Here is a 23,108-nt window from a genome sequence, read left to right on the forward strand (position 1 = left end):
TTACATTACTTTATATTCTGTTTCTGATAAATTGCCTGCCTCCATTTCATTTAGCACTTTTTCTAGAGATTATTCCTTTTCTTTCATTTGGGGCCTGTTTCTTTAATATTCCTGTTTATTTAAGTATATTGGATAAGACTGCTATGCCTCCCAATCTTGGTATGGTGGCATTCTTGTGATTCCCAACAGTGTTGTCTCCTTATAGATCTAAGTGAGAGTGAACACCAACCACTTCATGCCAACTCTTATACTAGTGCTGGGAGAACAAAAGAAGACACTAGAAGACCAAGCGAAGAACAACACAGAGACATGCACACACATACACAAAAAAAACCAAGACAACAATAAAAAAATAGACTGGAAAAAAAGTACTAAAAGACACAAGAGAAAGGGAATCAGAGAAGAAAAAAAAAGAAATGAAAAGAGAATATGCAAGAAAAGAAGGAAGAGAAAAGAAATAGAATAAAAAATTCAGAAAAAGAATTAAATGAAATTGAGACAACGATTTATTAGAAATAGAATACAAAGTAATGGCTATAAGGATGCTCAAGCAAATTAATGAGAATTACAAGAACTTAATGAGAACTATAAAGATCTTAGTGGGAACTTCATAAGCTTGAAAAAAGATCTAGAAAACATGAATAAGAATAAATTGAAAATGTGGAATGACATAGCTGAAATAAAGTATACAATGGAAGGAATCAATAGTAGATTAGAAGAAGCTGAAGACCAAATCAGCGAATTAGAATACAAGGTAGAAAATTACACCAAATCAGAGGAATATGTTAGAAAAAAAAATTAAAAAGCAAGAGGACAGTTTAAGGGATCTTTGGGACAACACAAAACAAAATAACATCTGCACCATAGGGGTACAAATAGGAGAAGAATCTAAACAAGGATTAGAGAACGTGTTTGAAGAAATGATGACAAAAAACTTTCCTAACCTGGTGAAGGAAAAAGTAACTGAACTTCAGGAAACACAGAGAGTCCCAATCAAAACAAACACCAAAGACCCACACCTAGACACATCATAATTAAAAAGGCAAACATTAAAGAATCATAAAAGCAACAAGAGATAGACAGAAAATTACCTACAAGGGAGCTCCCATTAGACTGACGGCCTATTTCTCAATAGAAACACTTCAGGTCAGAAGGGAGTGGCATGAACTATACAAAGGAATGAAATGCAAGAGACTGAATCCAAGGCTGCTCTATCCAGCAAAGCTATAATTGAAAATTGAAGGTGAAATAAAAAGCTTTGCAGACAAAAAAGGCTAAAAGTAGTTTATAACTACAAACCAACACTACAAGAAATGCTAAAGGGGCTGATGTAAAAGAAGAAATATAGAGAAAGAGAAGAACATGGACATAAAGAAAAAATGGTAATAAATAAGCTACCTATAAATAATATCCTTATATGTAAATGGCTTAAATGCTCCAATCAAAAAATATAGGTTAGCTGAATGAATTAGAAAACATGACCCAAATATACGCTGTCTACAAGAGACTGGCCTCAGAACAAAGGACTCACAAAGAAGAAAGTGAAGGGGTGGAAAAAGTATTTCCATACAAATAGAAATTTTAAAAATATGGGGTAGAAATACTCATATCTGACAAAATAGACTTCAAAATGAAAGTAATAGCAAGAGACAATGAAGGTCATTACATAATCCTAAAGGAGTTGTTGAGCAAGAGGCTATACCCTGGTAAAAGTATATGCACCCAATATAAGAGCACCAAAATATACAAAAAAACTTCTGGAAGATTTTAAAGGAACAATTGATAGCAAAACAATCATAATGGAGACTTTAACACCCCACTGACATCACTAGAAAGATCTTTTAGACAAAAAAAATCAACAATAACACAGTGATCTTAAATGACATACTAGATCAGATGGAATAAATTGACATATACAGAACATTTCACCCCAAAGCTACAGAATATACAGTCTTCTCAAGTGCACATAAGACACTCTCAAAGACAGACCATATTTTAGGGCACAAAACTAGTCTTTACAAGCTCAAGAAGATTGAAATCATATCAAGCATCTTCTTGGGTCACAATGGCATGAAATTGGAAATCAACTACAAGCAAAGCACTAAAAAACATTCGAACACATGGAGGCTAAATAGCATGTTAGGGATGAATGGGTTACCAAAGAGATCAAGGAAGAAGTCAAAAACTTCCTGGAAACAAACAAAAATGAGCACATAATAATCCAATACCTATGGGATACAACGAAAACTGTCCTGAAGCAAGAAAGGAAGTTCATACCACTACAGGCATACTCAAAAAAAAAAAAAAAAAAAAAAAAAAAAAAAAAACTCCTAATAAACTATCTAACTATACAATATAAAATCTTAGAAAATGGAACAACAAGAAAAGCCAAAGTAAGAGGAAAGAAATAATAAAGATCATAGGGGAAATAAATGACATAGAGACTAAAATAACAATACAAAAGATCAATGAAACCAAGAGCTGCTGCTTTGAAAGGATAAACAAGATTGACAAACCTTCAGCCAGACTCATTGAGAAACAGAGGACCCAAAAAAACACAAAATCATAAACAAAAGAGGTAAAGTAACAACTGACCTAAAAGAAATAAAAGGAGGGAGATTAAAAATGATGGCAGACTGAGTGGAAGCTAAACTGACACTCTCCAAGGACCAAACTGGAATTACAACTAAAATATAGAAAAACCATCCTGAATAATCAACTGCATCTGAACACAGCTGGAGAGCACCCTCATAACAAAGGAGGAAAAGTGGAGATTACACAGAGACTGGTGGGAAGTGTGCAGACACAAGAGGGCTGGCTGTCCTCCCACAGGGAACAGCTATAGGTCCAGAGGTATATCCCAGCTGTGGGGGTTCCCACTGAGGACTCTGGGGTCTAAACCTCAGGCTGGGCTTCCCAGCCAAGAGCACTAGAAGTGAGAAAGGTGCCCACATCACATCTGGCTGTGAAAATCAGCCAGGTTTCAGTCTGCCAGGGAGAGATTGCTGGAAACGTAGGCACATTCTTAATGATCCAATGGACAAAATTTTGTGTGCAGCCACTCACCATGGGCTCCAGCAGAGGGAGGGCAGTGTGGACTGGGGCTATGCGGGAAAAATCTAGGGTTCTGGCCTTTGGAGATTGAGATCAGAAGGCACCCTTCTGGATTCCTGTGCTGAGTCATTCCCCCATACTGCAGAGGACATCTTTCTCAGGCCGACCTTTTGTTGCTTTTGCCTGGAGGTGAAAGCAATTGCCCCACCCTGCTGGAAAGCCTCTCACCCTACATAAAGCGTTTTCTACAGCCTGAGGTTCATTAAGAGAAACAGATTAATTATCCTGCAGTCAGAGGCAGAACTCAGGGTGCTTTGAGTCTTTGCCTGATCTGCTTCTGGACCTGGGCCTTGTAAAAGCAGACTCTGGTGTGCATCTTGGTCCTGTTCAACCACATCCAGCCACAGCAGGGGAGAGCTCAAGTTGAGTGTGGTTGATAGCTCCAAACAGTGTACTCAGATCCAGTCACAAACTGCTTCTGACATTGGCTTGCACAAGAGACTTTCCAAAAAGACTGAAAGTCTGAGCAGGACTACCTAAAACATAGAAACAAACCCAAACAGGCAGCTAAAATAGACAAAAAAACAAGCCCCAAATGAAAGAAGAGAGGTCTCAAGAAAAAGAACTAAATGAAATGGAAATAAGCCATCAATCAGATATAGGATGTTCAACAGCATGAAAAAAGATATGGAAACTAAGAAGGAAATTAAGAAACATAGCAGAAATAAAGAATACATAGGAAGGAATAAACAGCTGATTGGAGGAAGCCTAGGATCTGATCAGTGAATTAGAAGAAAGGGTAGAAAAAAATAACTCAATCAGAGATCCAAAAAGGAAAAATAATTTAAAAGCAGGAGGAAAGTCTAAGGGTGCTGTGGGACAATATGAAACATAAAAATACTGGCATCATATGAGTGCCAGGAAAGGTCGAAAGTAATCAATGGTTAGAGAACCTGTTTGAAGAAATAATGGCAGAAAACTTCCCTAATCTGGTCGAGGAAAAAGTCCACAAGTTCAGGAGACAAAGAGACTCCCAAGCAAGAAGAATCCAAAGACGCCCATGCCCAAACACATCAGAGTTAAAATGCCAAGAATTCAAGACAAAGTGAGAATCTTAAAGGAAGCTACCTAAAGCAATCTCTCAATGCAATCCTTATTAAAATACCAATGACATATTTCACAGATCTAGAACAAACACTCCAAAAATTTATATGGAAACAAAAAAGACCACAAATAGCCACGGTAATCTTGAGAAAGAAGAACAAAACCAGGTATAAAGTTATACTACAAAGCCACTATAATCAAAACAGTCTGGTACTGGCACAAAAACAGGCATATAGATCAATGGAGCAGAAAAGAGAACCCAGAAATTGACCCAAGCTTTTATGTTCAATTAGTATTTGTCAAAGGAGGCAAGAGCATACAATGGAGTAAAGACAGTTTTTTCAATAAATGATGGTTGGGAAAATTGGACAAGTATATGCAACAAATTAAAACTAGACCACCAACTCTATACACAAGAGTTAACTCAAAATGGACAAAAGACTTAACTGTAAGTCATGAAAGCATAAAAATCCTAGAAGAAAACCAGGCAGGAAAATCTCAGATATCTCTCATAGCAAAATGTTTGGTGATTCATCTCCTAGGGCAAGTGAAACAAAGGAGAAAATAAACAAATGACACTGCATCAAAATATTAAGCTTCTGCACAGCAAAAGAAACCATCAACAAAATGAAAAGGGAGCCCACTGCATTGGAGAACATATTTGCCAATGATGCATCTGATAAGGGGTTAATTTGGAAAATATACTAGGAACTCATACATCCTAACAAAATAAAGACAATCAATTAAAAAATGGACAAAGGACCTAAATAAACACTTCTCCATAGTGGGCATACAGATGACCAAGTGACATATGAAAAAATGCTCAAAATCACTAATCATCAGAAATACAAATTAAAAAGTAATGATATATTACCTCACACCTGTCAGAATGGCTGCCATCAACAAATTATCAAATAATAATTGCTGGTAAGGATGTGGAGTAAAGTGAAGCCTAGTACACTGCTGGTGGGTATGCAGTCTGATGCAGCCAGTATAGAGAAAAGTATGGAGTTTTCTCAAAAAATTAAAATTGGAACTGCCGTTTGACCCAGTGATCCCACTTCTAAGAATTTATCCAAAGTAAAGAGAAACACCAATCAGAAATAATTTTGCATTCTTATTTTCATAGCAGTGCAATTTACAATAGCTAAGATCTGGAAACTGCCCAAGTTCCCATCAGTAAATGAGTGGATTAAAAGCTGTGGTATGTTTACACCATGGAATACTACCCAGTTTTAAAAAAGAAGGATCTCTTACTCTTTGAGACAGCATGGATGGACCTAGAGTATTATCCTAAGTGAAATAAAACATTCAGAAGAAGACAAATATCAGATGATCTCACTCAAATGTGGAATCTAATGAATAAAATAAAATGATGAACCAAATAGATCCAAAGTCATGGAAGCATAGAACCGACTGACAAATCTCAGAGGGAAAGTGGTGGTGGGGAAAAATTAATCCAAAAATTTATACGCATATATTCATAACCCATGGACACAGACAATAGTGTGGTGAACGCCTGAGGTGGTGGGGGTGGATGCCAGGTGGAGGGGATCAATGGGGGAAAAAATGGGATATCTGTAATACTTTCAAAATAAAGATAAATTTTAAAATAAATAATTAAATAAGTAAACAGTTAATCTCTATAAAAAACAAAAAATAAATAAAACTGATGTAGTAAAATAAAAAAAAGAAATGAAATAACTTTAAAGATTAGTAAAAAAAATAAAATATAGAATAGGAAAAGAAAAGAGATAAGAAAAAATAACGTACAAAAAATTTTACAAAAATAAAAAAAGAAATGAAAATGAGATAAAAAATAGAATAAATGGAAATAGAAAAATAAGAGTTATGAAAGAAAAAAGAGAACAGATTAAAAAACACACCTTTGGATCTGCTATTTGTGGACCTCACTGGAGTTTCCTTCAATGTTGTTAAAAATGGTCCCTTGATATCTTGGTCCCTGGCCTCCTGGGAGGTTATTTATAGCAAGTCAATGTGAGTAACTGTCCCTGCTTGGCCCTGGGCAAGCTGACTAAAGCATGGCCGGGTGGAGCCCTAAGTAGTCTGGCCGTGGGGCCTTCATAGCCTAGAGGCTGGATCTGCCTTGGGTATCGTACCTTCAATGTTCCTGTTCTGATCTCCTCTCCCTTCCCCCATGATACTGGGCTCTGCAGGGGTATCTGGGTTTGGGTCAGAATGGTTTAAACAGACTCTCATTGACGGTGGTGCCCATAGGCTGTAGGAGGTCAGGTCAGCACTTCCTCTCCTACCAGGCCTCAGCTCTGTCTGGCTCAGTGACACTCCCCACTTCCACACACAAAATGAGAGGATAAAATTTTTTCAAATAAAAATATTAGCTCCACTTGGCACTCCAATCTTTCATCACTCCAATCTTTCATCTTGGCCCAAGATCCAGCCAAGTCAAATGTCCACCTCTCCTACGCCACCAGACCCAGCCACACAAGTGCTACTTTCCAGCCCAGAGCTGTTTCCCCTTGCCTTGGGTCATAGCAGTGTGGGGCAGAACCAGTCATTCCACACGTGGGGGAAGGGGCACCTCCCCTGTGCTCAAGGTTGGCAGGACAGATCCTCATTCCCAGGGCACACTGTCCAGCCCCCATCCTACTCTCTGCCAAATGCTCTTCCAGAGAATAAAAGGTCCCTCAGATTCAATGCCAGGTGTTCAGGTCAGACCCCTCCACCAGCCCCGGTTTCACCACATGGCTGCTCCCGCAGATACAGATCGGAATGAACTTTTCAGGCTGGTGTTATACAAAGCAATCACTCTTTGCCTGGGATGGCGCAGTGTGAGTCTCCCAGTTGGACGGAATCACCACTGATTTCCACTGTCCAGTGCTATATGGGTTCTCCTTCCCTTCTCTGTTACTCTGTAATGGGGATCACTTCTAAAGTAGAGGGCTGTGCTGCCCTCCCTCTGACTTCCCAGCCATGCAGTTGCTGTGGAGCTACACAAGTTGGCTCACCCTCTCTGTGTCTTCTCCTCTTCTCTCTTTGCACTCCCCACTTACAATATTTCAGATTAGATATAATTCAACTGGTTTTCAAGCTGAATGCTCTGCAATTTAGCTGCAAGTCTGGTCCAGTGATGGGAGATTTCCACTACTCTGAAGCCATCTTGGAATCTTGACATTTTTTCTTTATGTCTATGTTCCTCTCTATTTCTTCTTCTTAAAGTAGTCCCTTTACCATTTCTTGTGATCCTGGTTTGGTGGTAATGAATCCTTTGGCCATTTTGTGTCTAGGAGGTTCTTTATTTTGCCTTCGATTTCAAGTGATAGCCTTGCTGGATAGAGTAGTCTTTGGGCAGGTCTTTGATTTTCATTACTTCAAATACTTCATGCTTTTTTTTTTTTTCTGGCCTATAGTGTTTCTGTTGAGAAATCAGCTGACAACCTTATGGGAGTTCGTTTGTAGGTAACTGTCTCTCTCTAGCTGCCTTTAAGATTCTCTCTTTGTCTTTAACATTTGCCATTTTAATTATTATGTGTTGTGGTGTGGGCCTCTTTAGGTTCATCTTGATTGGGACTCTGTACTTCCTGAACCTGTTTCACTATTTCCTTCTCCAGGTTAAGGAAGTTTCTGCCTTTATTTCTTCAAATGGGTTCACTCTCCTTTGTTCCCACGCTTCTCTTTCTTGTACCCCTATGATGGAGCTGTTGTTGTGCTTGATCATGTCCCAGAGATTTCTTAGACTTTCCTTATTTCTTTTAATTATCTTTCCTTTTTTATGATCTGCTTGGGTCTGTACTGTTATCTTTTTTTTTTTTTTAATCTTTGCCCGAGGATACTTTTTCCATTGCTTTTTCAGAGAGTGGAAGGAAGAGGGAGAGAGAGCGACATCAACATGAGAGAGACACATTGATTAGTTGCCTCCCACATGCGCCCATACTGGGGCCATGGATCAAGCCTAAAACAGAGGTACTTGCCCTTGGCTGGAATCAAACCCAGGACTCTTCAGTCCAAGGGCTGATGCTCTAACCACTCAGTCAAACTGGCTACGGTGTCCATACTATTATCTTGTTCTCTAATTTACTGATTTGATTTTCTGCTTCTTCTAACCTACTGTTGATTCTTTTCAGTGTATTCTTCATTTCCAGTATTGTATTCTTCATTTCTGACTGGTTTTTTTTTTATAATTTCTATGTCATTTTTAATGCTTACTATCTCTTTGTTTAAGTTCTCACTGAGATCATCCATTCTTCCCCTAAGGTATTTGAGCATCCTTATAACCCTTGTTTTAAATTCTGCATCTGGCATTTTGGTTGCTTCCATTTCATATAATTATTTTTCTAGGGATTTCTCTTGTTCTTTTGCTTGAAGATGTTTTCATTATCTCCTTATTTTGTCTCTCTGTTTTCGGTAGATCTTCTATGACTTCCAAACTTGTTACTATGACTTTATGATGAAGGTGTCTTGTTGGGGTTAGTGGCACAATCTTTCAGATCACCTGAGCTCCATGTTTTTTGTGAGTTATGTGCACCCTCCAATTGTAGTTGAGTCTTGAATGCTGTTGGCCCTTTCATGGGTGACACTTTAAGCTGGGTGACTATAAGGGTAAACCTTAATGACCATGTATGAGATGCTGTGTTAGGACTTCCCCCTAAAGGGGAGTTGCTCCCAGCAAGTGTTACCTGCCAGAAACCTCCTTTGGGTGTGCAGCTTGTGTGGCTAAAATGGTCAAACTCTGGGTGTGGTCTGAAGCCCACCACTGGTTGTGTTGGTTTTGGGTACACTTTAGTGGGGTTCAGGTACAGGTTGATGTCAGATATTGTGTGTAACTTACCTTGGGCTACCTGTCTGAAGCTACCTTATGGTTCACTCTTTGTGTCTGCATCTCCTGGATCTGGGAGGGGGGCACAATTTGTGTAAAAGGGTTAGCTTCTTCCAGCTTAGAGCTGGGAGGCAGGTCTGTAAAAGGACAAAGGCACCCTGAAGTCCACCTCCACTTGTGAGCTACTCTGATTCTCCCTGAGGTTGCCTGGTTTTTCTTTAGAGCTTTCCAAAGAAAGACTTTAAGATGAGCCTAGGCTAGCTGAAATCCACAGCCCCTTCAACGGGTTGTGAGCTCAGTAGTGTGAAGCAACCTGGATTGGAAGGACAAGGCGAGTGGGTCTCCTACTTAGGGCTTATGCAATCAGGCACTCAATTAAGGGAAAGAGGCACAATCTTCATTTCAAGGCCAAACCACTCAGTCTCTGCCAGGGCCTCCAACACTAGCTCCCCCTAGAGGGACTCCACTGCAGGTTCAGGTTGGCTGCAGCTAGCTTTCCCCTCTGCAGGCGCAAGCTCAGCCACACCAGGCTCAAGGGGATAGATAAAAAGGGTCTCCTGTGTAGATGATGCTGGCCCAGCCCATAGGAGGGGTTTAATCACTTTGTTCTGGTCCAAGACAATAGCTCCTTTGGGTCTTACACTTTGAAAGTCCCGGCTTTGAACTACGCTCCCTTGCCCCCATGGAACTGAGCCCAGTGGGGAAGGGTATCTGGGACTTGCCAAGGCTAATCCAAACAGTCTCCCATTGGAGGTGGTGCCTGCAGGCCTGTAGGAGGTGGTCAGGCACTTCCCCTTTCCATGGTAGTGTGGGCTAAACTCACAGGGGAGACTGAATTTCCCCAACCACAATATAGCCACACAGACCAGCACTCTCCTGTCTGGTTCCCAAACAAAAGCTTTCCGTGGAGACACAGTCTGAAAATCCCAGCTTTGTGTGGCAATCTGCTCCTCTTGTGCCATTGAATTCACCAAGATGGAGCCAAAAGTCCCAGCTCATCAGGACCCTTTGTTCCCCTTGAGTCACTGAACTCAGCAGGACAGGGACAGGCCAAGTGATTCAACAGGCGGGGGTAAGGGTGCAGGCTTTGGGCTTGAGATGGGGGAAACTGATTCTCTTTTTCAAGTCACACAGTTTAGTCACTGTCTAAGTCTCTGCCAAAAACCTCCTTGGAAAAAGAGGGGCTCTCAAAGTCACTGCTAGGTGAAGCCAGCAGACCCCTCCACAAGACCTGAGTACAGCAACATGACCTCACTGGCAGTCAGAGACTAGACTGTGCACTCTCCAGGCTGGTGATGCAACAATAGGAGTGCCCTTCCCTAAGAAGATGGGGTGTGGGTCTCCCAAATGGACTGAATCCTCACTGATTTTTACTACTAGACGCTATGGGGGCTCCTTTTTCTGTTGCTGTTGCTCTGAGTTGGGGATCCCTCCATGGATTTGAAACTCCATGCTTCTAGGGGAAAGGAGTTTTGCAGCCACAATATCCCTCCATGTTCTCAGCTGCTGCCACACATGAATGCAGGGGTTAGCCTTTTCACATCTCTGTCTTTCTTACCAGTCTCTATGTGGCTTCTGTAAATCCATGGTTATTATATTTTAGTTCAGCTAGCCTTCAGTTGGTTATTCAGGTTGATTGCTCTATAATTTATCTGTAAATCCAGTTTGGGGCCAGGAGCAGGTAGATTTAGCTTCCACCCACTCTGCAGACATTTTGGAAGACTCAGATAATATTTTCATATAGAATCATATTATCAGGGCCTTGCAATTAATTAATGTAGCAAGTAAAATACTCATTTAGTTACAGTTAATGAAAATATCTTTCAGGATATAATGTTTATTTTTGCCTTAAACCTTACCAAATCTCCAAATACTAGGAAGACTGACTTATCTGGAAGACTCAAATTTTTTTGTTGTTTAAGTCCTTTTTAAGGTATGTACATGTAAATAGCCTACTAAAATTTTAATGTGGGTTTTGCTACTTTCAGGTACACCTTTACAATAATTTATACTTTTGAATTACATATAAAGAATTGTAAATGACTTTTGCTTAGAAGATTTCAAATTTTTACAGAATCTGTGGAATTTGTTGCATTTCAAGTCATTACTTTTGTGTAACTATCTTAATATATTTTTCATCTGAAAGAGTAAATTATTGGCAGAATGAAATACAATGTATTTCTCCTTGATGGCTACCCTTGACAAATAAAACATCTTTCTTAGTTATCAGGTGAATTTAGAATATATTTTCTTCAAAATCAAATAATGCACTTTGGAGAAATTAAGAACAATTTTTGTTTTGTCTTCAATTAGCACTGCAAAGTAATAAAATAAATTTTCCCAAGTAACAGAGATTATGACTGATGACAATGCTGTTTTTCTCTTAATTAGGATATCCTTTGACACACTCATCGAAGTTGAAAAGGTCTTGATGAAAGACCAATGTAGATTTAGATTTCCCTGAGTTCTGAATAAGTTTGTTCTAATTCTACAGACATGTAACAGGATTTGTAAACCTAGGCAATGTTTCAGCTTTTTGAACTTTCAGGTAATTGAGAGCTTTGAAAACTATTTCTGTAATTCTAGGAAGAAGAAATTGGTATAAGGTAGTAGGTCCTTATATCTCCAAATGTTTCTTGTGTTTTGTTATTGTGTGTGTGTGTGTGTGTGTGTGAACACCTTATTACAGATATGTGACAGAGTTTGTTAACCTGGGCAATGTCTCAGCATTAAGAACATTTGGAGATCTCTGAGCATAGAAAAAATTTTAGTCATTACAGGTAAGAGCTAGGTTAAACACCAACACTGACTTTAGCTGCCTTGGTGCTACAGTCACAACTTTTGTGCATAAGCCTTGTTGCTTGTTGCCTATTGCAAATAAATATGTATAAATGCAAGAATCATTGCATAATATGTTGTGTGAATTTGATTCTTTGCTTTTAAAAGAAGAATCGAATTGCTTTCTTTAAAACTATACTAAATAAGCATTTGAGTTTAACAAGTTTTTGCATGAGGCATTTGTAATAACAAGCTACATGGTTTGCATCCTATAACATCAAGTTTTCCACACAAATGTTAAATTATGAGGCATTTTTACTGATGGAAAATTGGCCATTTAGGTTGAAAATGGATAATTTTATTACCTATAGATAAGTGAAAGAGCAAGGTATAGCATGAGTGCTGCATGTTGCTCAGGTTTTAGATGTCTTCCTTCTTTAACCCATACTGAAGTTTGCAGAATTCACATATATAACCTCATAATTCAGTGACTTCAAGATTTCTTACTACTCTATGCATATATATTTTTCTAAAATCAGTAAGAAGTTACAGAGTTAGACATCTGCAAATAAAGTCAAAATAATTACACAAGGTTTACATTTAAGTAAGAATAACAAAATTATTTCTTTTGTTCTACACTTTGGATTCATTTTCTTTGTGATTTTTTAATGAATATACAAGTTCTGCTTTCATTCATTTTCATTAGATAACAGGCCTTTCATGAAAATGTTCCTCAATCATAAACATTAAACTAGTATTGTTGACATTCTGAATGACATCTTTATTTTCTAGGAGAAGCTCATCATGTTTTTGTTGGTAAAGTAGCTATTGAATGGTGTATTTAAATTACTTCTTCTGATATTTTTGTAGGCCTCAAGACCATTGTGGGATCCTTGATCTATTCAGTGAAGGATTTCTCTCTTTTAATGATCCTGACTGTGGTCTGTCTCAATGTATTTTCACAAATAAGACTCTACCTATATAGCTGTTTATGGGCAACCTGTGAAATAAATGTTTGCAATGGTCCCCAGATAATTCTTCCTTTAAACCAAGCATCACTTCAGATAATTCTTCCTTTAAACCAAGCATCACTTCCTTCTTTAATAACTCACTGGATGAGAATGGTACCACTTTCAATAGGACAGTGATTATGTTTAACTGGGTAGACTATATTGAGGATAAAAGAAAGATATACTTTTTTAGCCATCAATTTGCTTAGTCCTTTAAATATGATATATATGATTATATATGTGTGTGTGAATATGATATAAATATGATATATATAGTGAAAACTGTCTCAATATTTATGTGAACCAAATGACTTAAATTGATTTAAGGTAACTCAATACACATGAAACAAAAATCAAATGACATCTTGTTACTTTAACCTAATGATAGGGGCACTTATAATTTCTAAAGATGACCACCTGACTTAATCTGAAATATAATCATATTAATTATAAATTATAGAACACATATACTTATGTGAACAGGAGTTTAAGTTTCTTTTTCCTTAAGCTTCTTTTCCTTAGGCCTTTGCGCCCATACACTCCCCTTGATTCCAGACAAAGCAATAAAGGAGGTGATGCAGCCTTGGACAATATGGACAAGAAGCATGGTCAGGCCGACCCAATCAAGAGTCAAGATATTATCTTATCGAGAGATCGCCAGACGACCAAGAACAATAGCTGATGCCTGCAGACCTTTGGGGCTGCACAATAGCTGAATTCTCTTCTCAGTCTCAGTTTACCCCATTTCCCTTTATAACCCTATCCCTCAGGCCACTGTTTAAGACAGGTTTTAGGTGCTCATATGCTCCCTGTCTTCTTGGTTGGCCGGCCTTGTCAGTAAATGCCTTATATGATTCAACCCTGCCTCCATTGAATTGGGTACAGTGACAGGCAGCCCCGAACCCCATCAGGATTTCCTGGTAACACTATCTGTCAATGAACATGATAAAAGTTTCTATTTTAAAAAGTGTTATCTGGAGGATATTGAAGATGGCAGTGGAATAAGTGAAAGCAATATACACCTGCTCCTGGCACCAAACCAAAGATCCAGCTAAATCTTAGAGCAATTAACTGGAATTAACAACAGAAAAACACCTGAACAGGAGTATTATATCCAATAATTGAAAAACAGAAGTTACACAGAGACTGGTAAGAGGAGCAGAGGTGTGGAAAGGCCTGATCCCTGCACCCAGGGGCAGCGGCTTTAGCCAGAGAAATATTGTAGCTGTGAAAACCACCCTAGAGGATAGAGAGGCCTCAATCCCATGCTAGGACCCTCAACCCAGAACACCATGTCCTGAAAGAAGAGCCTGCATAACATTTGGCAGCAAAAAGTAAACAGGGAATTGGCATACTGGAAAGGGGAGGGAGTATGCCTGAATCCAGGGCATTCTCTGTAAAAGCCATTGCACAGGGGCTCACTCTTGGGCACTCACCTGGAGCTTTGGTGGAGGGAAGGAGACTCAGGGCATATGGAAGCCAGAAGGAGAAGATCAGTGTGGCATAGCACTGGAGATCAGGAAGGCAGGCTTCTGAGGTTCCAGTCCAGAGCCAATATCCCACACAGTCTCCAGATGCCATCTCCCTGGGACAAGCACTTCTATTCTTACAGCATCAGCTGGAGAAAGTGCACTAACCCTGTCCTCCAAATACTGGCAACACCACCCTTCCAAGCTTGAATGTGGCATAAAGAATTGTAGGCTCTACCCAAAAGGGGCCTGAACCATGCTTTTTCCTCTGGAGAAACTATAAACAGTCTTAGAGGAACATTGAACTGAGTGGCTGGGGAATAAGAGCCAATATCCCCCCCTCCCATGGGGTGGGTAGGCAGGCACAATCCCCAAAGGAAGGTACCCTGGGCAAGGCCTCAGACTACAGGCAGCTGCCAAATAAGAAAGAGGAGTGCACTTGCAAACCTCTTTTCCGGATCTTTGGGCTGGCACTGCCAAGCCAGAAAGCCAGCAGCTAACTAACCTGCTAAGGTCCTGTGCCACCCCCAACAAGGGGCCACCTAAATTTGCATTCCCAAAGCCTGGGTTTGCATTCCAAAACCTGATTGCACCTCAAGCTAAGCCAGAACCACAGCTGGAGCAAAGTGCAAACCAGAACTGGGACTTTGGAGCCCCTCTTCTCAGAAGCCTTCACCAGGGCCTCTGACAGTGAGCTGCAGGGAGAGAAGGGGGTAACAAGCTCTCTACTTCCCCCACAAGAACCTGTCCAACCTGAAGCAGAGAGAGCAGCCTTGTGCTATCACTGCAAATCAAACCTGCACAGTCTTGCAAGAGCAGATTTGCTGGGAAAGGGGTCACAAATCAGAACTATGAAACCAGTGTGTCCCTTAGGAGTCTCCCTTCAAGAGCTCTAGTGAGGTGCCCCTGAGCTGTAGGGCAAGTGTCTAACTCCTGCTTGAGGGCCAAGTGCCTGCACCACCCCCAATAAGGTGCTGCTTGACTTTGCATTCCCAAAACCTGTATTCACATTCCAAAACCTCCCTGCACTGCAAGTCAAGGAGAGATCCACAGCCCTTGGGCAAACCAGAACTGGTTCTTTGAAGCTCCCCCTCAGAGTCCCAACAAGAACCAGAGCAACCCCAAGCAGAGGAGGCAGCCTTGTTATATCACTCCAAACCACATCTGCATCGTCCTGCAGGCACAGGCTCTCTGGGAAATGGGGTCAAATATCAGAACTGTGAAATCTGGTGTTATCCACTAGAAGCCTCCCTTCAAGAGCTCTGGTGGGGTGCCATGAGCTATAGGGCAAGCAACAAGCTACCTTCTTGAGGGATGAGGCCCTGCACTACTTCCAATAAGGGGTTGTCTGCATTTGCATTCCCTAAACCTGTCCACACCACCATCCAAGTGCAGACTAAAAGGGTGGAAGAATTTCAGGTCAGAACTGGAGCATCTGGAGCCACCCCCCTGAGAGTTCTCCATCACATCCTCTCCCAGTGAGCTGCAAAGAGAGAGGAGGGTGATAAGCTCTTTCCCACTCCCACAAGAGCCAGTGCTACCACAAGCAGAAGGGATAGCCTTGATGTATTACTCCAAACCCCACCAACACTGTGCTGCATGTGCAGCCTCACAGGGTAAAGGGAGGCCACAAATCAGAACTGTGAAATCTGGTGCATCTCCACAGGAACTACCCTTTAGAACTCTGGCATGGACCTAAAATGAGAGCACCTACCTCCCTTCTTGAGGGCTAAGAATCCTTGCCACCTCAATCAAAGGGTGGATGAGACTAGCACCCAGATTCTGCTGGCAATGCCAACTAATCTCATATCCACTAAGAAAAGGGGGTGCAAAGCAGAGCTTAGACATCAGACCTGACTCACTCAGAGCACTTCAACAAGGACTCTGGCAGAGTACTGCAGAGACAGAAGGAAGTGAGCAGCTCTCTCTCTCTCTTCCCAAGGGAAGGTGACACCCCAAGTGGAGAGAGTCAGACTTGTTCACTTCCTCCAAGCTCTGCCTATGCATCCCCTGCTGGGGAAGCCACACAGGGGAAAAGGGTCATATCCCAGGACCAGGGCATTTGATGCAACCTCCTTGGAGCATCCCCTCCGGGTTTCTAACAGGGCACCAATAAGCTAAAAGGCAAACAGCTAGGTCCTCTCTGGAGGTCTGAGATCCTGTGTCACTCCATTCGAAGGGAGGATTGGATTTGCACACCCATCACCAGTTGGCTCCATCTTGCTGAGCTCAATTATTTGTGGTGAAAGTTGATCCCATCCACGAATGGGCCACAACAATCAGCTGTCAATCACAACAGGAGGGTCCACATAATCAAAACAAGGAACATTACTACAGAATTCAGCTCAGGAGTACAAGGAACATTTACCACCAAGTCCCATAGGACACTTACTATATAAGGCCACCCCATAAAGACTGGATGTCATAGTAGTTCTAGTTTACACATAGGAACAAAAGGAAAAAAAAACAGCTAAAATGGGATGAAAAAGGAAGCCTCAAAACTAAAGAAAAAGGAAAATTGCCAGAAAAAGACGTTGATGACATGGAAGTGATCAAGATATTAGAAATAAAGTTCAGGGTAATGATTACAAAGATGACCAAGAAAATTAATTAGAATCACAAGAAACCAAATGGGAAGGTCCAGGAACTCAGTGAAGGAATGAAAAAAGAGCTAGATATGATAAATAAGAACCAGGCAGAAATGAAGAATACTATATCTGATATCAACAATATGCTAGAAGGAATTAAAAGAAGGCTCAATGAAGCAAAGTATAGAATAAGTGAATTGGAAGATAAAATGGGAAAACAACTCAGTCATGGCAGCAAAAAGAAAAAACACTTAAAAAGCATGAGGACAATTTAAGGGAACTTTGGGACAATATGAAATGAAACAACTTTCATATCATAAGGGTACCAGAGGGGAAATAAAGTGAGAAAGGGATAAAAAATTTGGTGGAGGAAAAAATGACAGAAAAGTTCCCTAAGATGGTGAGGGAGAAAGCCAAAAGTTCAGGAAACACAGAGGGTTCCAAACAAGTGAACCCAAAGAGACCTGCTCCAAAACACATCATAATTAAAGTGTTAAGGACAAATAGAGAATACTAAGGGATGTAAGAGAGAGACAAGCAATGACCTACAAGGGAGCCCCCATAAGCCTCACAACAGAATTCTGTACAGAAACACTTTAGGTCAGAAGGGAGTGGCATGAAGTTCTCAAAATAATAAGAACCTACAACCAAGACTGATTTATCTAGCAAGGTTATCATTTAAAATGGAAGGTGAAATAAAGGGCTTCCCACAGAGAAGAAGGCTAAAAGAGTTCAGTACCACTAAACCAGCATAGCAAGAAATGCTAAAAGGACTACTTTAAGGAGAAGACATACTGAGAGAAAGGTATATCTGCATAAAGGAGAAAAAATGGCATTAAAAAAGTATATATCAATAATAACCTTAAATGTAAATGGATTAAATGTTCCAATCAGAAGACATAAGGTAGCTGAATGGATAAGAAAACCAGACCCAAATATATGCTGTCTGAAGGAGACACACCAGCGAGCTAAAGATTCCCACAGGCGAATAGTGCAGGGGTGGAAAAAAATATTCTATGGAAAAGGAAATGTTAATTGGATTGTTTGTCTTTCTCTTGTTGAGTTGTATGGGTTCTTTGTACACTTTGGAAATTAATCCCTTATCAGATATATCCTTGGCAAATATGTTTTCCTATACCGTGGGGTTCCTTTCTTTTTTGAAGCTGAGTTCTTTTGCTGTGCAGAAGCTTTTTAGTTTGATGTAGTGTTATTTGTTTATTTTTTCTTTTGTTTCTATTGCCCTAGAGGATGTATCAGTGAAAATTCCACTATGTGAAATATCTCTGATGTTACTGCTTGTTTTCTCCCACTATTATTATGGTTTTGCGACTTACATTGAAGTCTTTTATCCATTTTGAATTTATTGTGTATGTAGGAAGTTGGTGATCTAGTTTCATTTTTTTGCATGTATCTGTCCAATTTTCTCAGCACCATTTATTGAAGACACTGTCTTTACTCCACTGTATACTCTTACCAGCTTTGTCAAATATTAACTGCATAGGTCTATTGTTGGGGCCTCTGTTCTGTTCCATTGATCTATGTCAATTGTACTAACACCAGGCTATTTTGATTATACTGGATTTGTAGTATACTTTGACATCTGGTAAAGTGATCCCTCCAACTCTGTTTTTCATTCTCAAATGGTTGCAGCTATTTGGGGTTTTTTATGATTCCATATAAAATTTTGGAATATTTGTTCTAGCTCTGTAAAATATGCTGTTGGTATTTTAATAAGAATTGGATTGAACCTAGAGATTGCTTTGGGTAGTACGGACATTTTAATGATATTAAATATTCCAATCCATGAACATGGTATATTCTTCCATTTGTTTCTATCTTACTCTATTTCTTTTTTCAGTGTCCTGTAGTTTTCTGAGTACAGATCTTTTACATCCTTAGTTAGTTTACTCCTAGATATCTTATTTTTTTAGATGCAATGGTAAATGGTACTGTTTTTTTTAGTTTCTCTTTCTGAGAGTATATTATTGGTGTATAAAAATGCCATTGATTTCCAGATGTTAATTTTGGATCCAGCTACCTTCCTGAATTCATTTATCAAATACAGAAGGACTTTTGTGGAGTTTTTAGGGTTTTCTGTGTACAATATCATGTCATCTGCAAATAATGACAGTTTTACTTCCTCCTTTCCAATTTGGATACCTATTATATTTTCTTCCTGCTAAAGACTATGGCAAGGACTTCAGGTACTATGTTGAATAAGAGTGGTGAAAGTGGACATCTCTGTCTTGTTCCTATTTTTAAGGGAAAAGATTTTAATTTTGAACATTGAATATGATGTTGGCTGTAGATCTGTCATATATGGCTTTTATTGTGTTGAGGTATGTTCCCTCTATTCTAACTTTGCTGAGGTTTTTATCAAAAATGGGTGATGTTGGATTTTGTCAAGTGCTTTCTCCACATATATTGATATGATCGTATGATTTTTGTCCGTTTTGTTTATGTGATGTACAACTTTTTTTTTTCTCCCACCAGACTAAACAATAATTTTATTTTTGAAAAAAGAAATATTTTAAATACCCATGGAACATTTGTTTACATTGTTTTATTGTTAATAAATCTAATAAATCTTTCTTTTGTAAGAAAATCATGGATGTAACTTTGGATGAGTTTTAATGTTCTTGAAGGTATTAAAATGAGGTCATATGGTGTTGCAGGCCATCTTTGTCCATTCAGGCAGCTATAAAAGAATACCATAGGCTGGATGGTTTACAAACATCAGAAACTTATTTCTCACAGTTCTGGAGGGTGGGAAGTCTGAGATCAAGGTCCCAGCAGACTCATTGTCTGGTGAGGACCCACTTCCTGGTTCATAGACAGCTGTGTCCTCACATGGTAGGAGGGGTGAAGGAGCTCTCTGGGGTTTCTGTGATAAGGGGACTAATCCTCCTCCTGAACGCTGACCCTTTAAGACCTAATCACCTCCCAAAGGCCCCACCTTCTAATACCATCCCTTTGGGGTTAGGATTCAACATATGAATTTTGGGGGAACATAAACATTCAGTCTATAGCATAGGTTTAGCATAGTAAGGGCACAATAAAGGATGGTTATTATTTGGACATGAATTCAATGGACATTCGAGTAATTCTAATAACCATATATTTTACTCTATAGCTTTAAAAAATTGTTCCTGTCATCCCTCGTCTACCAGAGGTAATTAAAGCTGGCCTGTTAAGTTGCCCGACAGGAATGCTGAGTGTCTGAATTGGGAATCCTCTATACTCTATCTAGTTCAACTGTCTCATTTAACACACAGGAAAAGAGAGGTCCAGTGAGTGTGTTAAACTTGCCCAGAGATGGACAACACTTTGGACTGAGCCAAGTGCAAACCAGGGTTATTTGCATTAACACAAGGTCTCTTCTATTCGTGTGGCCCTTCAAAATTTTCAAAGAGCCTCCTCAGCCCCCTTTCCTCATTTATTATACACCCACAAGCCCATATTTAAATGTGTGTGTACATACACATATATGTATGGGAGAAACAGCACCGTATCTCCGAGTCACCCCTTGCAGGCTAATACACCGTGGCACACACAAAGCACAGAGAGAATGGTCTTCCTTTGAGAATTCTCCAGTTGCCTTTGAGATTTCAATAGCAACAGGCTTAGAGGTGTTTATGTTTTCAAGAGGCGTGGGAACATTTCTAGGCTACTCTCCAGTGAGTCTCATTTTGAGACAGAATGGTGAGATAAGCCAGCCACTCTTCATGCAGTTTTCACTAAGTGCTTCAGAGAATGAATGGAGAAACCCATTCATTTCTCTTCAGAATTTTTCCTCATTATTTTTCCTTGTTGCAAGGTTATATGTGAAGGTATGGGCATATAGGTATTATAAAGATATGGGCTATCATATCTTTTTGGGAGGAAATCAGACAATAAATCCAAAAACTAAGGAAATTAAACATCCAAAGTCAGAGGTAGGGTGGGAGGTTAAATATTCTTTTCCCAGAGCTGTTACCCAGAATACAACTGTCCTCAAAAGCAGGAAGGGAACAAATTAGACATTCAGCTGCAGAAGGAAGCTGGGGTCGTGGCTTTCGAGAGTCTAATGTTTTTAGGACTGGGCTGGGCATCAGGTGTCTTTTCCAGAATAGGCCAGAGAAGATAAGTCCAGTTTGGTTTTTAAGGCTTTGGTCATCTCTGTGGCCAGCAGCTCATGGAGGAACACGCCGTGGTGGGAGTACACCCAGTTTTTCCCAGTCCAGTCCTAGCGCTTGGGTCCACTGGATGGTGAAGATAGCCAGATTTGTTTGTTTGGGGTCGGTTTGTTGATCACATAGGTTCCTAGATCTCTGCCCAGATTGTTAAAACACCACTCCCAAAGGAGACGTCATAGTCTTCCAATGTGTAAGGTTTGTCTGCAAGGTCTTCAAAAACCTCTGCCAAGGAGTCCAGGGTCTCCTCGGCCAGTTTTCCGTAGGTGGTCTCATCCAGAGAGCCTGGGTTGCCCTAAGTTCCTGTTGTCCTCAAGTTCATCAAACAGACATTCTGCTTTTTGACATTCAGCATCCGTTTGAGGCTGTGAAGGCTCAAACCCGCAAGGCTGGGCCCGCAGGCCCCGGGGGACCCGGCGCACAGGTTTTGCTGGCCGCTGAGTGGGACCTTCTTCGCAGCCAGGGGGCCGCAACTTGGGTCTGGGCCCAGCCGGGGAGCGCCCAGCGGGATAGGAGGCCAGCAACCTAGCCAGGTCGAACGCCCATCTGCCGCCGATGGGCCCTCCTGCCATCCCTCCTACATTTATTGATTTATGTATAATATACCAGCCTTACATTCCTGGAATAAATCTCACTTGGTCGTGGTGTATGGTCTTTTTAATGTATTGCTGGATGGTAGAATTTTGTTGATAATTTTAGAGTGCAGTAGATAAGGGTGACAACTTGATGTGAAAGGCACCATGTTCATTAGGGATATTGGCCTATAATTTTCTTTCTTTGTAGTGTCTTCATCAGGTTTTCAGACTAGGATGATGCTGGCCTCATAAAAAGAGTTTGGAAGTTTTCCTTCCTCTTAAATTTTCTGGAATAATTTGAGGGAAATAGGTGTTAATTCTTCTTTGAATGGTAAAATTCACTTATTAATCCACCTGATCCCTGAGTTTTCTTTGCTGGGAGGATTTGGTTTACTGCTTCAATTTCCTTAATTTTTATCAGCCTATCAGTGTTTTTTGATTCTTCCTGATCCAGCTTTGGAAGATTCTATGCTTCTAGGAATTTGTCCATTTTGCCCAGGTTGTCCAGTTTGTTGGCATATATTGGCTCATATTATTTTCTTCCAATTGTTTTTATTTGTTGTGTTAGTTGTTATATTGCTTCTTTCATTTCTGATTTCATTTATTTTGGTCTTCTCTCTTTGTTTCTTGGTGAATCTGGCTAAAGGTTCATCAATCTTATTTATTTTTCAAAGAAGCAGCTCTTGGTTTCACTGATATTTTGGGGGCTTTTTTTGTTTTTTAGTCTCTATGTCATTAATTTCTGCTCTGATCTTTAAAATTTATTTCCTTCTACTTCCCTGGGGCTTTTCTTGCTGTTCTCATTCTACTTCTTTCAGTGGTTTTGTTAGTTTAGTAGAGCTTTTTCTTGTATCTTCAGGTATGCCTGTATCGCTATGAACTTTCCTCTCAGTACTGCTTTAACTGTGTTCCATAGATTTGGGGTTGTTTGTTCATTTTGTTTTTTTTCCGAGGGAGCTTTTGATTTCTTCCCTGATCTCACTGGTAACCCTTTCATTGTTCAATAACATGCTATTTAGCTTCCATGTGTTTGAATAATTGTGAGGGGTTTATTTTGTTTTTGTTTTTTGGGAGCTTTTTTTGTTTCTTTTTTAAAATTTAATTTAATTTTTATTTTATCTTCATTGTTGAGACCATTACAGATGGCCCCTTTTAACCCTACTGATACCTTCCATCCCACATCCATCTCACCCCCAGGCCCTCCCCACACCAATGTCCATGTCCATGAGCCATGCCCATAAACATACAAGTTCCCTGATTAATCTCTCCCCATCCACACCTCTCTCCCTGTCTTCCCTCTGAGATCCCTGTTTGTTCCAAGCTTCTATGTTACTGGATCCACTTTGTTCATCAGTTTATTTTGTTTCTTATATTCCACATATAAGCAAGATCATTTGGTACTTGTCCTCCGACTGGCTCTTTTTACTTAGTATAATTGTGAGTTTTTTAGAGTGATTGACTTATAGTTTCATGGCATTATGATCAGAGAAAAGTTGATTTTGGTCCTAACATGTGGTCTATTTTTGAGAATGTTCCCTGTGTACTTAGGAGAATGTGTATTCT

General features: G+C 40.0%; 1 protein-coding gene across 1 annotated transcript; it reads right to left on the reverse strand.

The window, feature by feature from the left end:
* Window positions 1-20,888: 20,888 nt before the first annotated feature.
* LOC107541865 (frataxin, mitochondrial) lies at window positions 20,889-21,542 on the reverse strand. Its single transcript, XM_016219048.2, is given in 3 exon segments — window positions 20,889-21,118; window positions 21,121-21,427; window positions 21,429-21,542. Coding segments are annotated over 3 exon segments (651 nt in total).
* Between the last annotated feature and the right edge of the window lie 1,566 nt (window positions 21,543-23,108).

This window comes from Miniopterus natalensis, chromosome X (assembly GCF_054644295.1).
Source record: "Miniopterus natalensis isolate mMinNat1 chromosome X, mMinNat1.hap1, whole genome shotgun sequence".
Taxonomy (NCBI): domain Eukaryota; kingdom Metazoa; phylum Chordata; class Mammalia; order Chiroptera; family Miniopteridae; genus Miniopterus; species Miniopterus natalensis.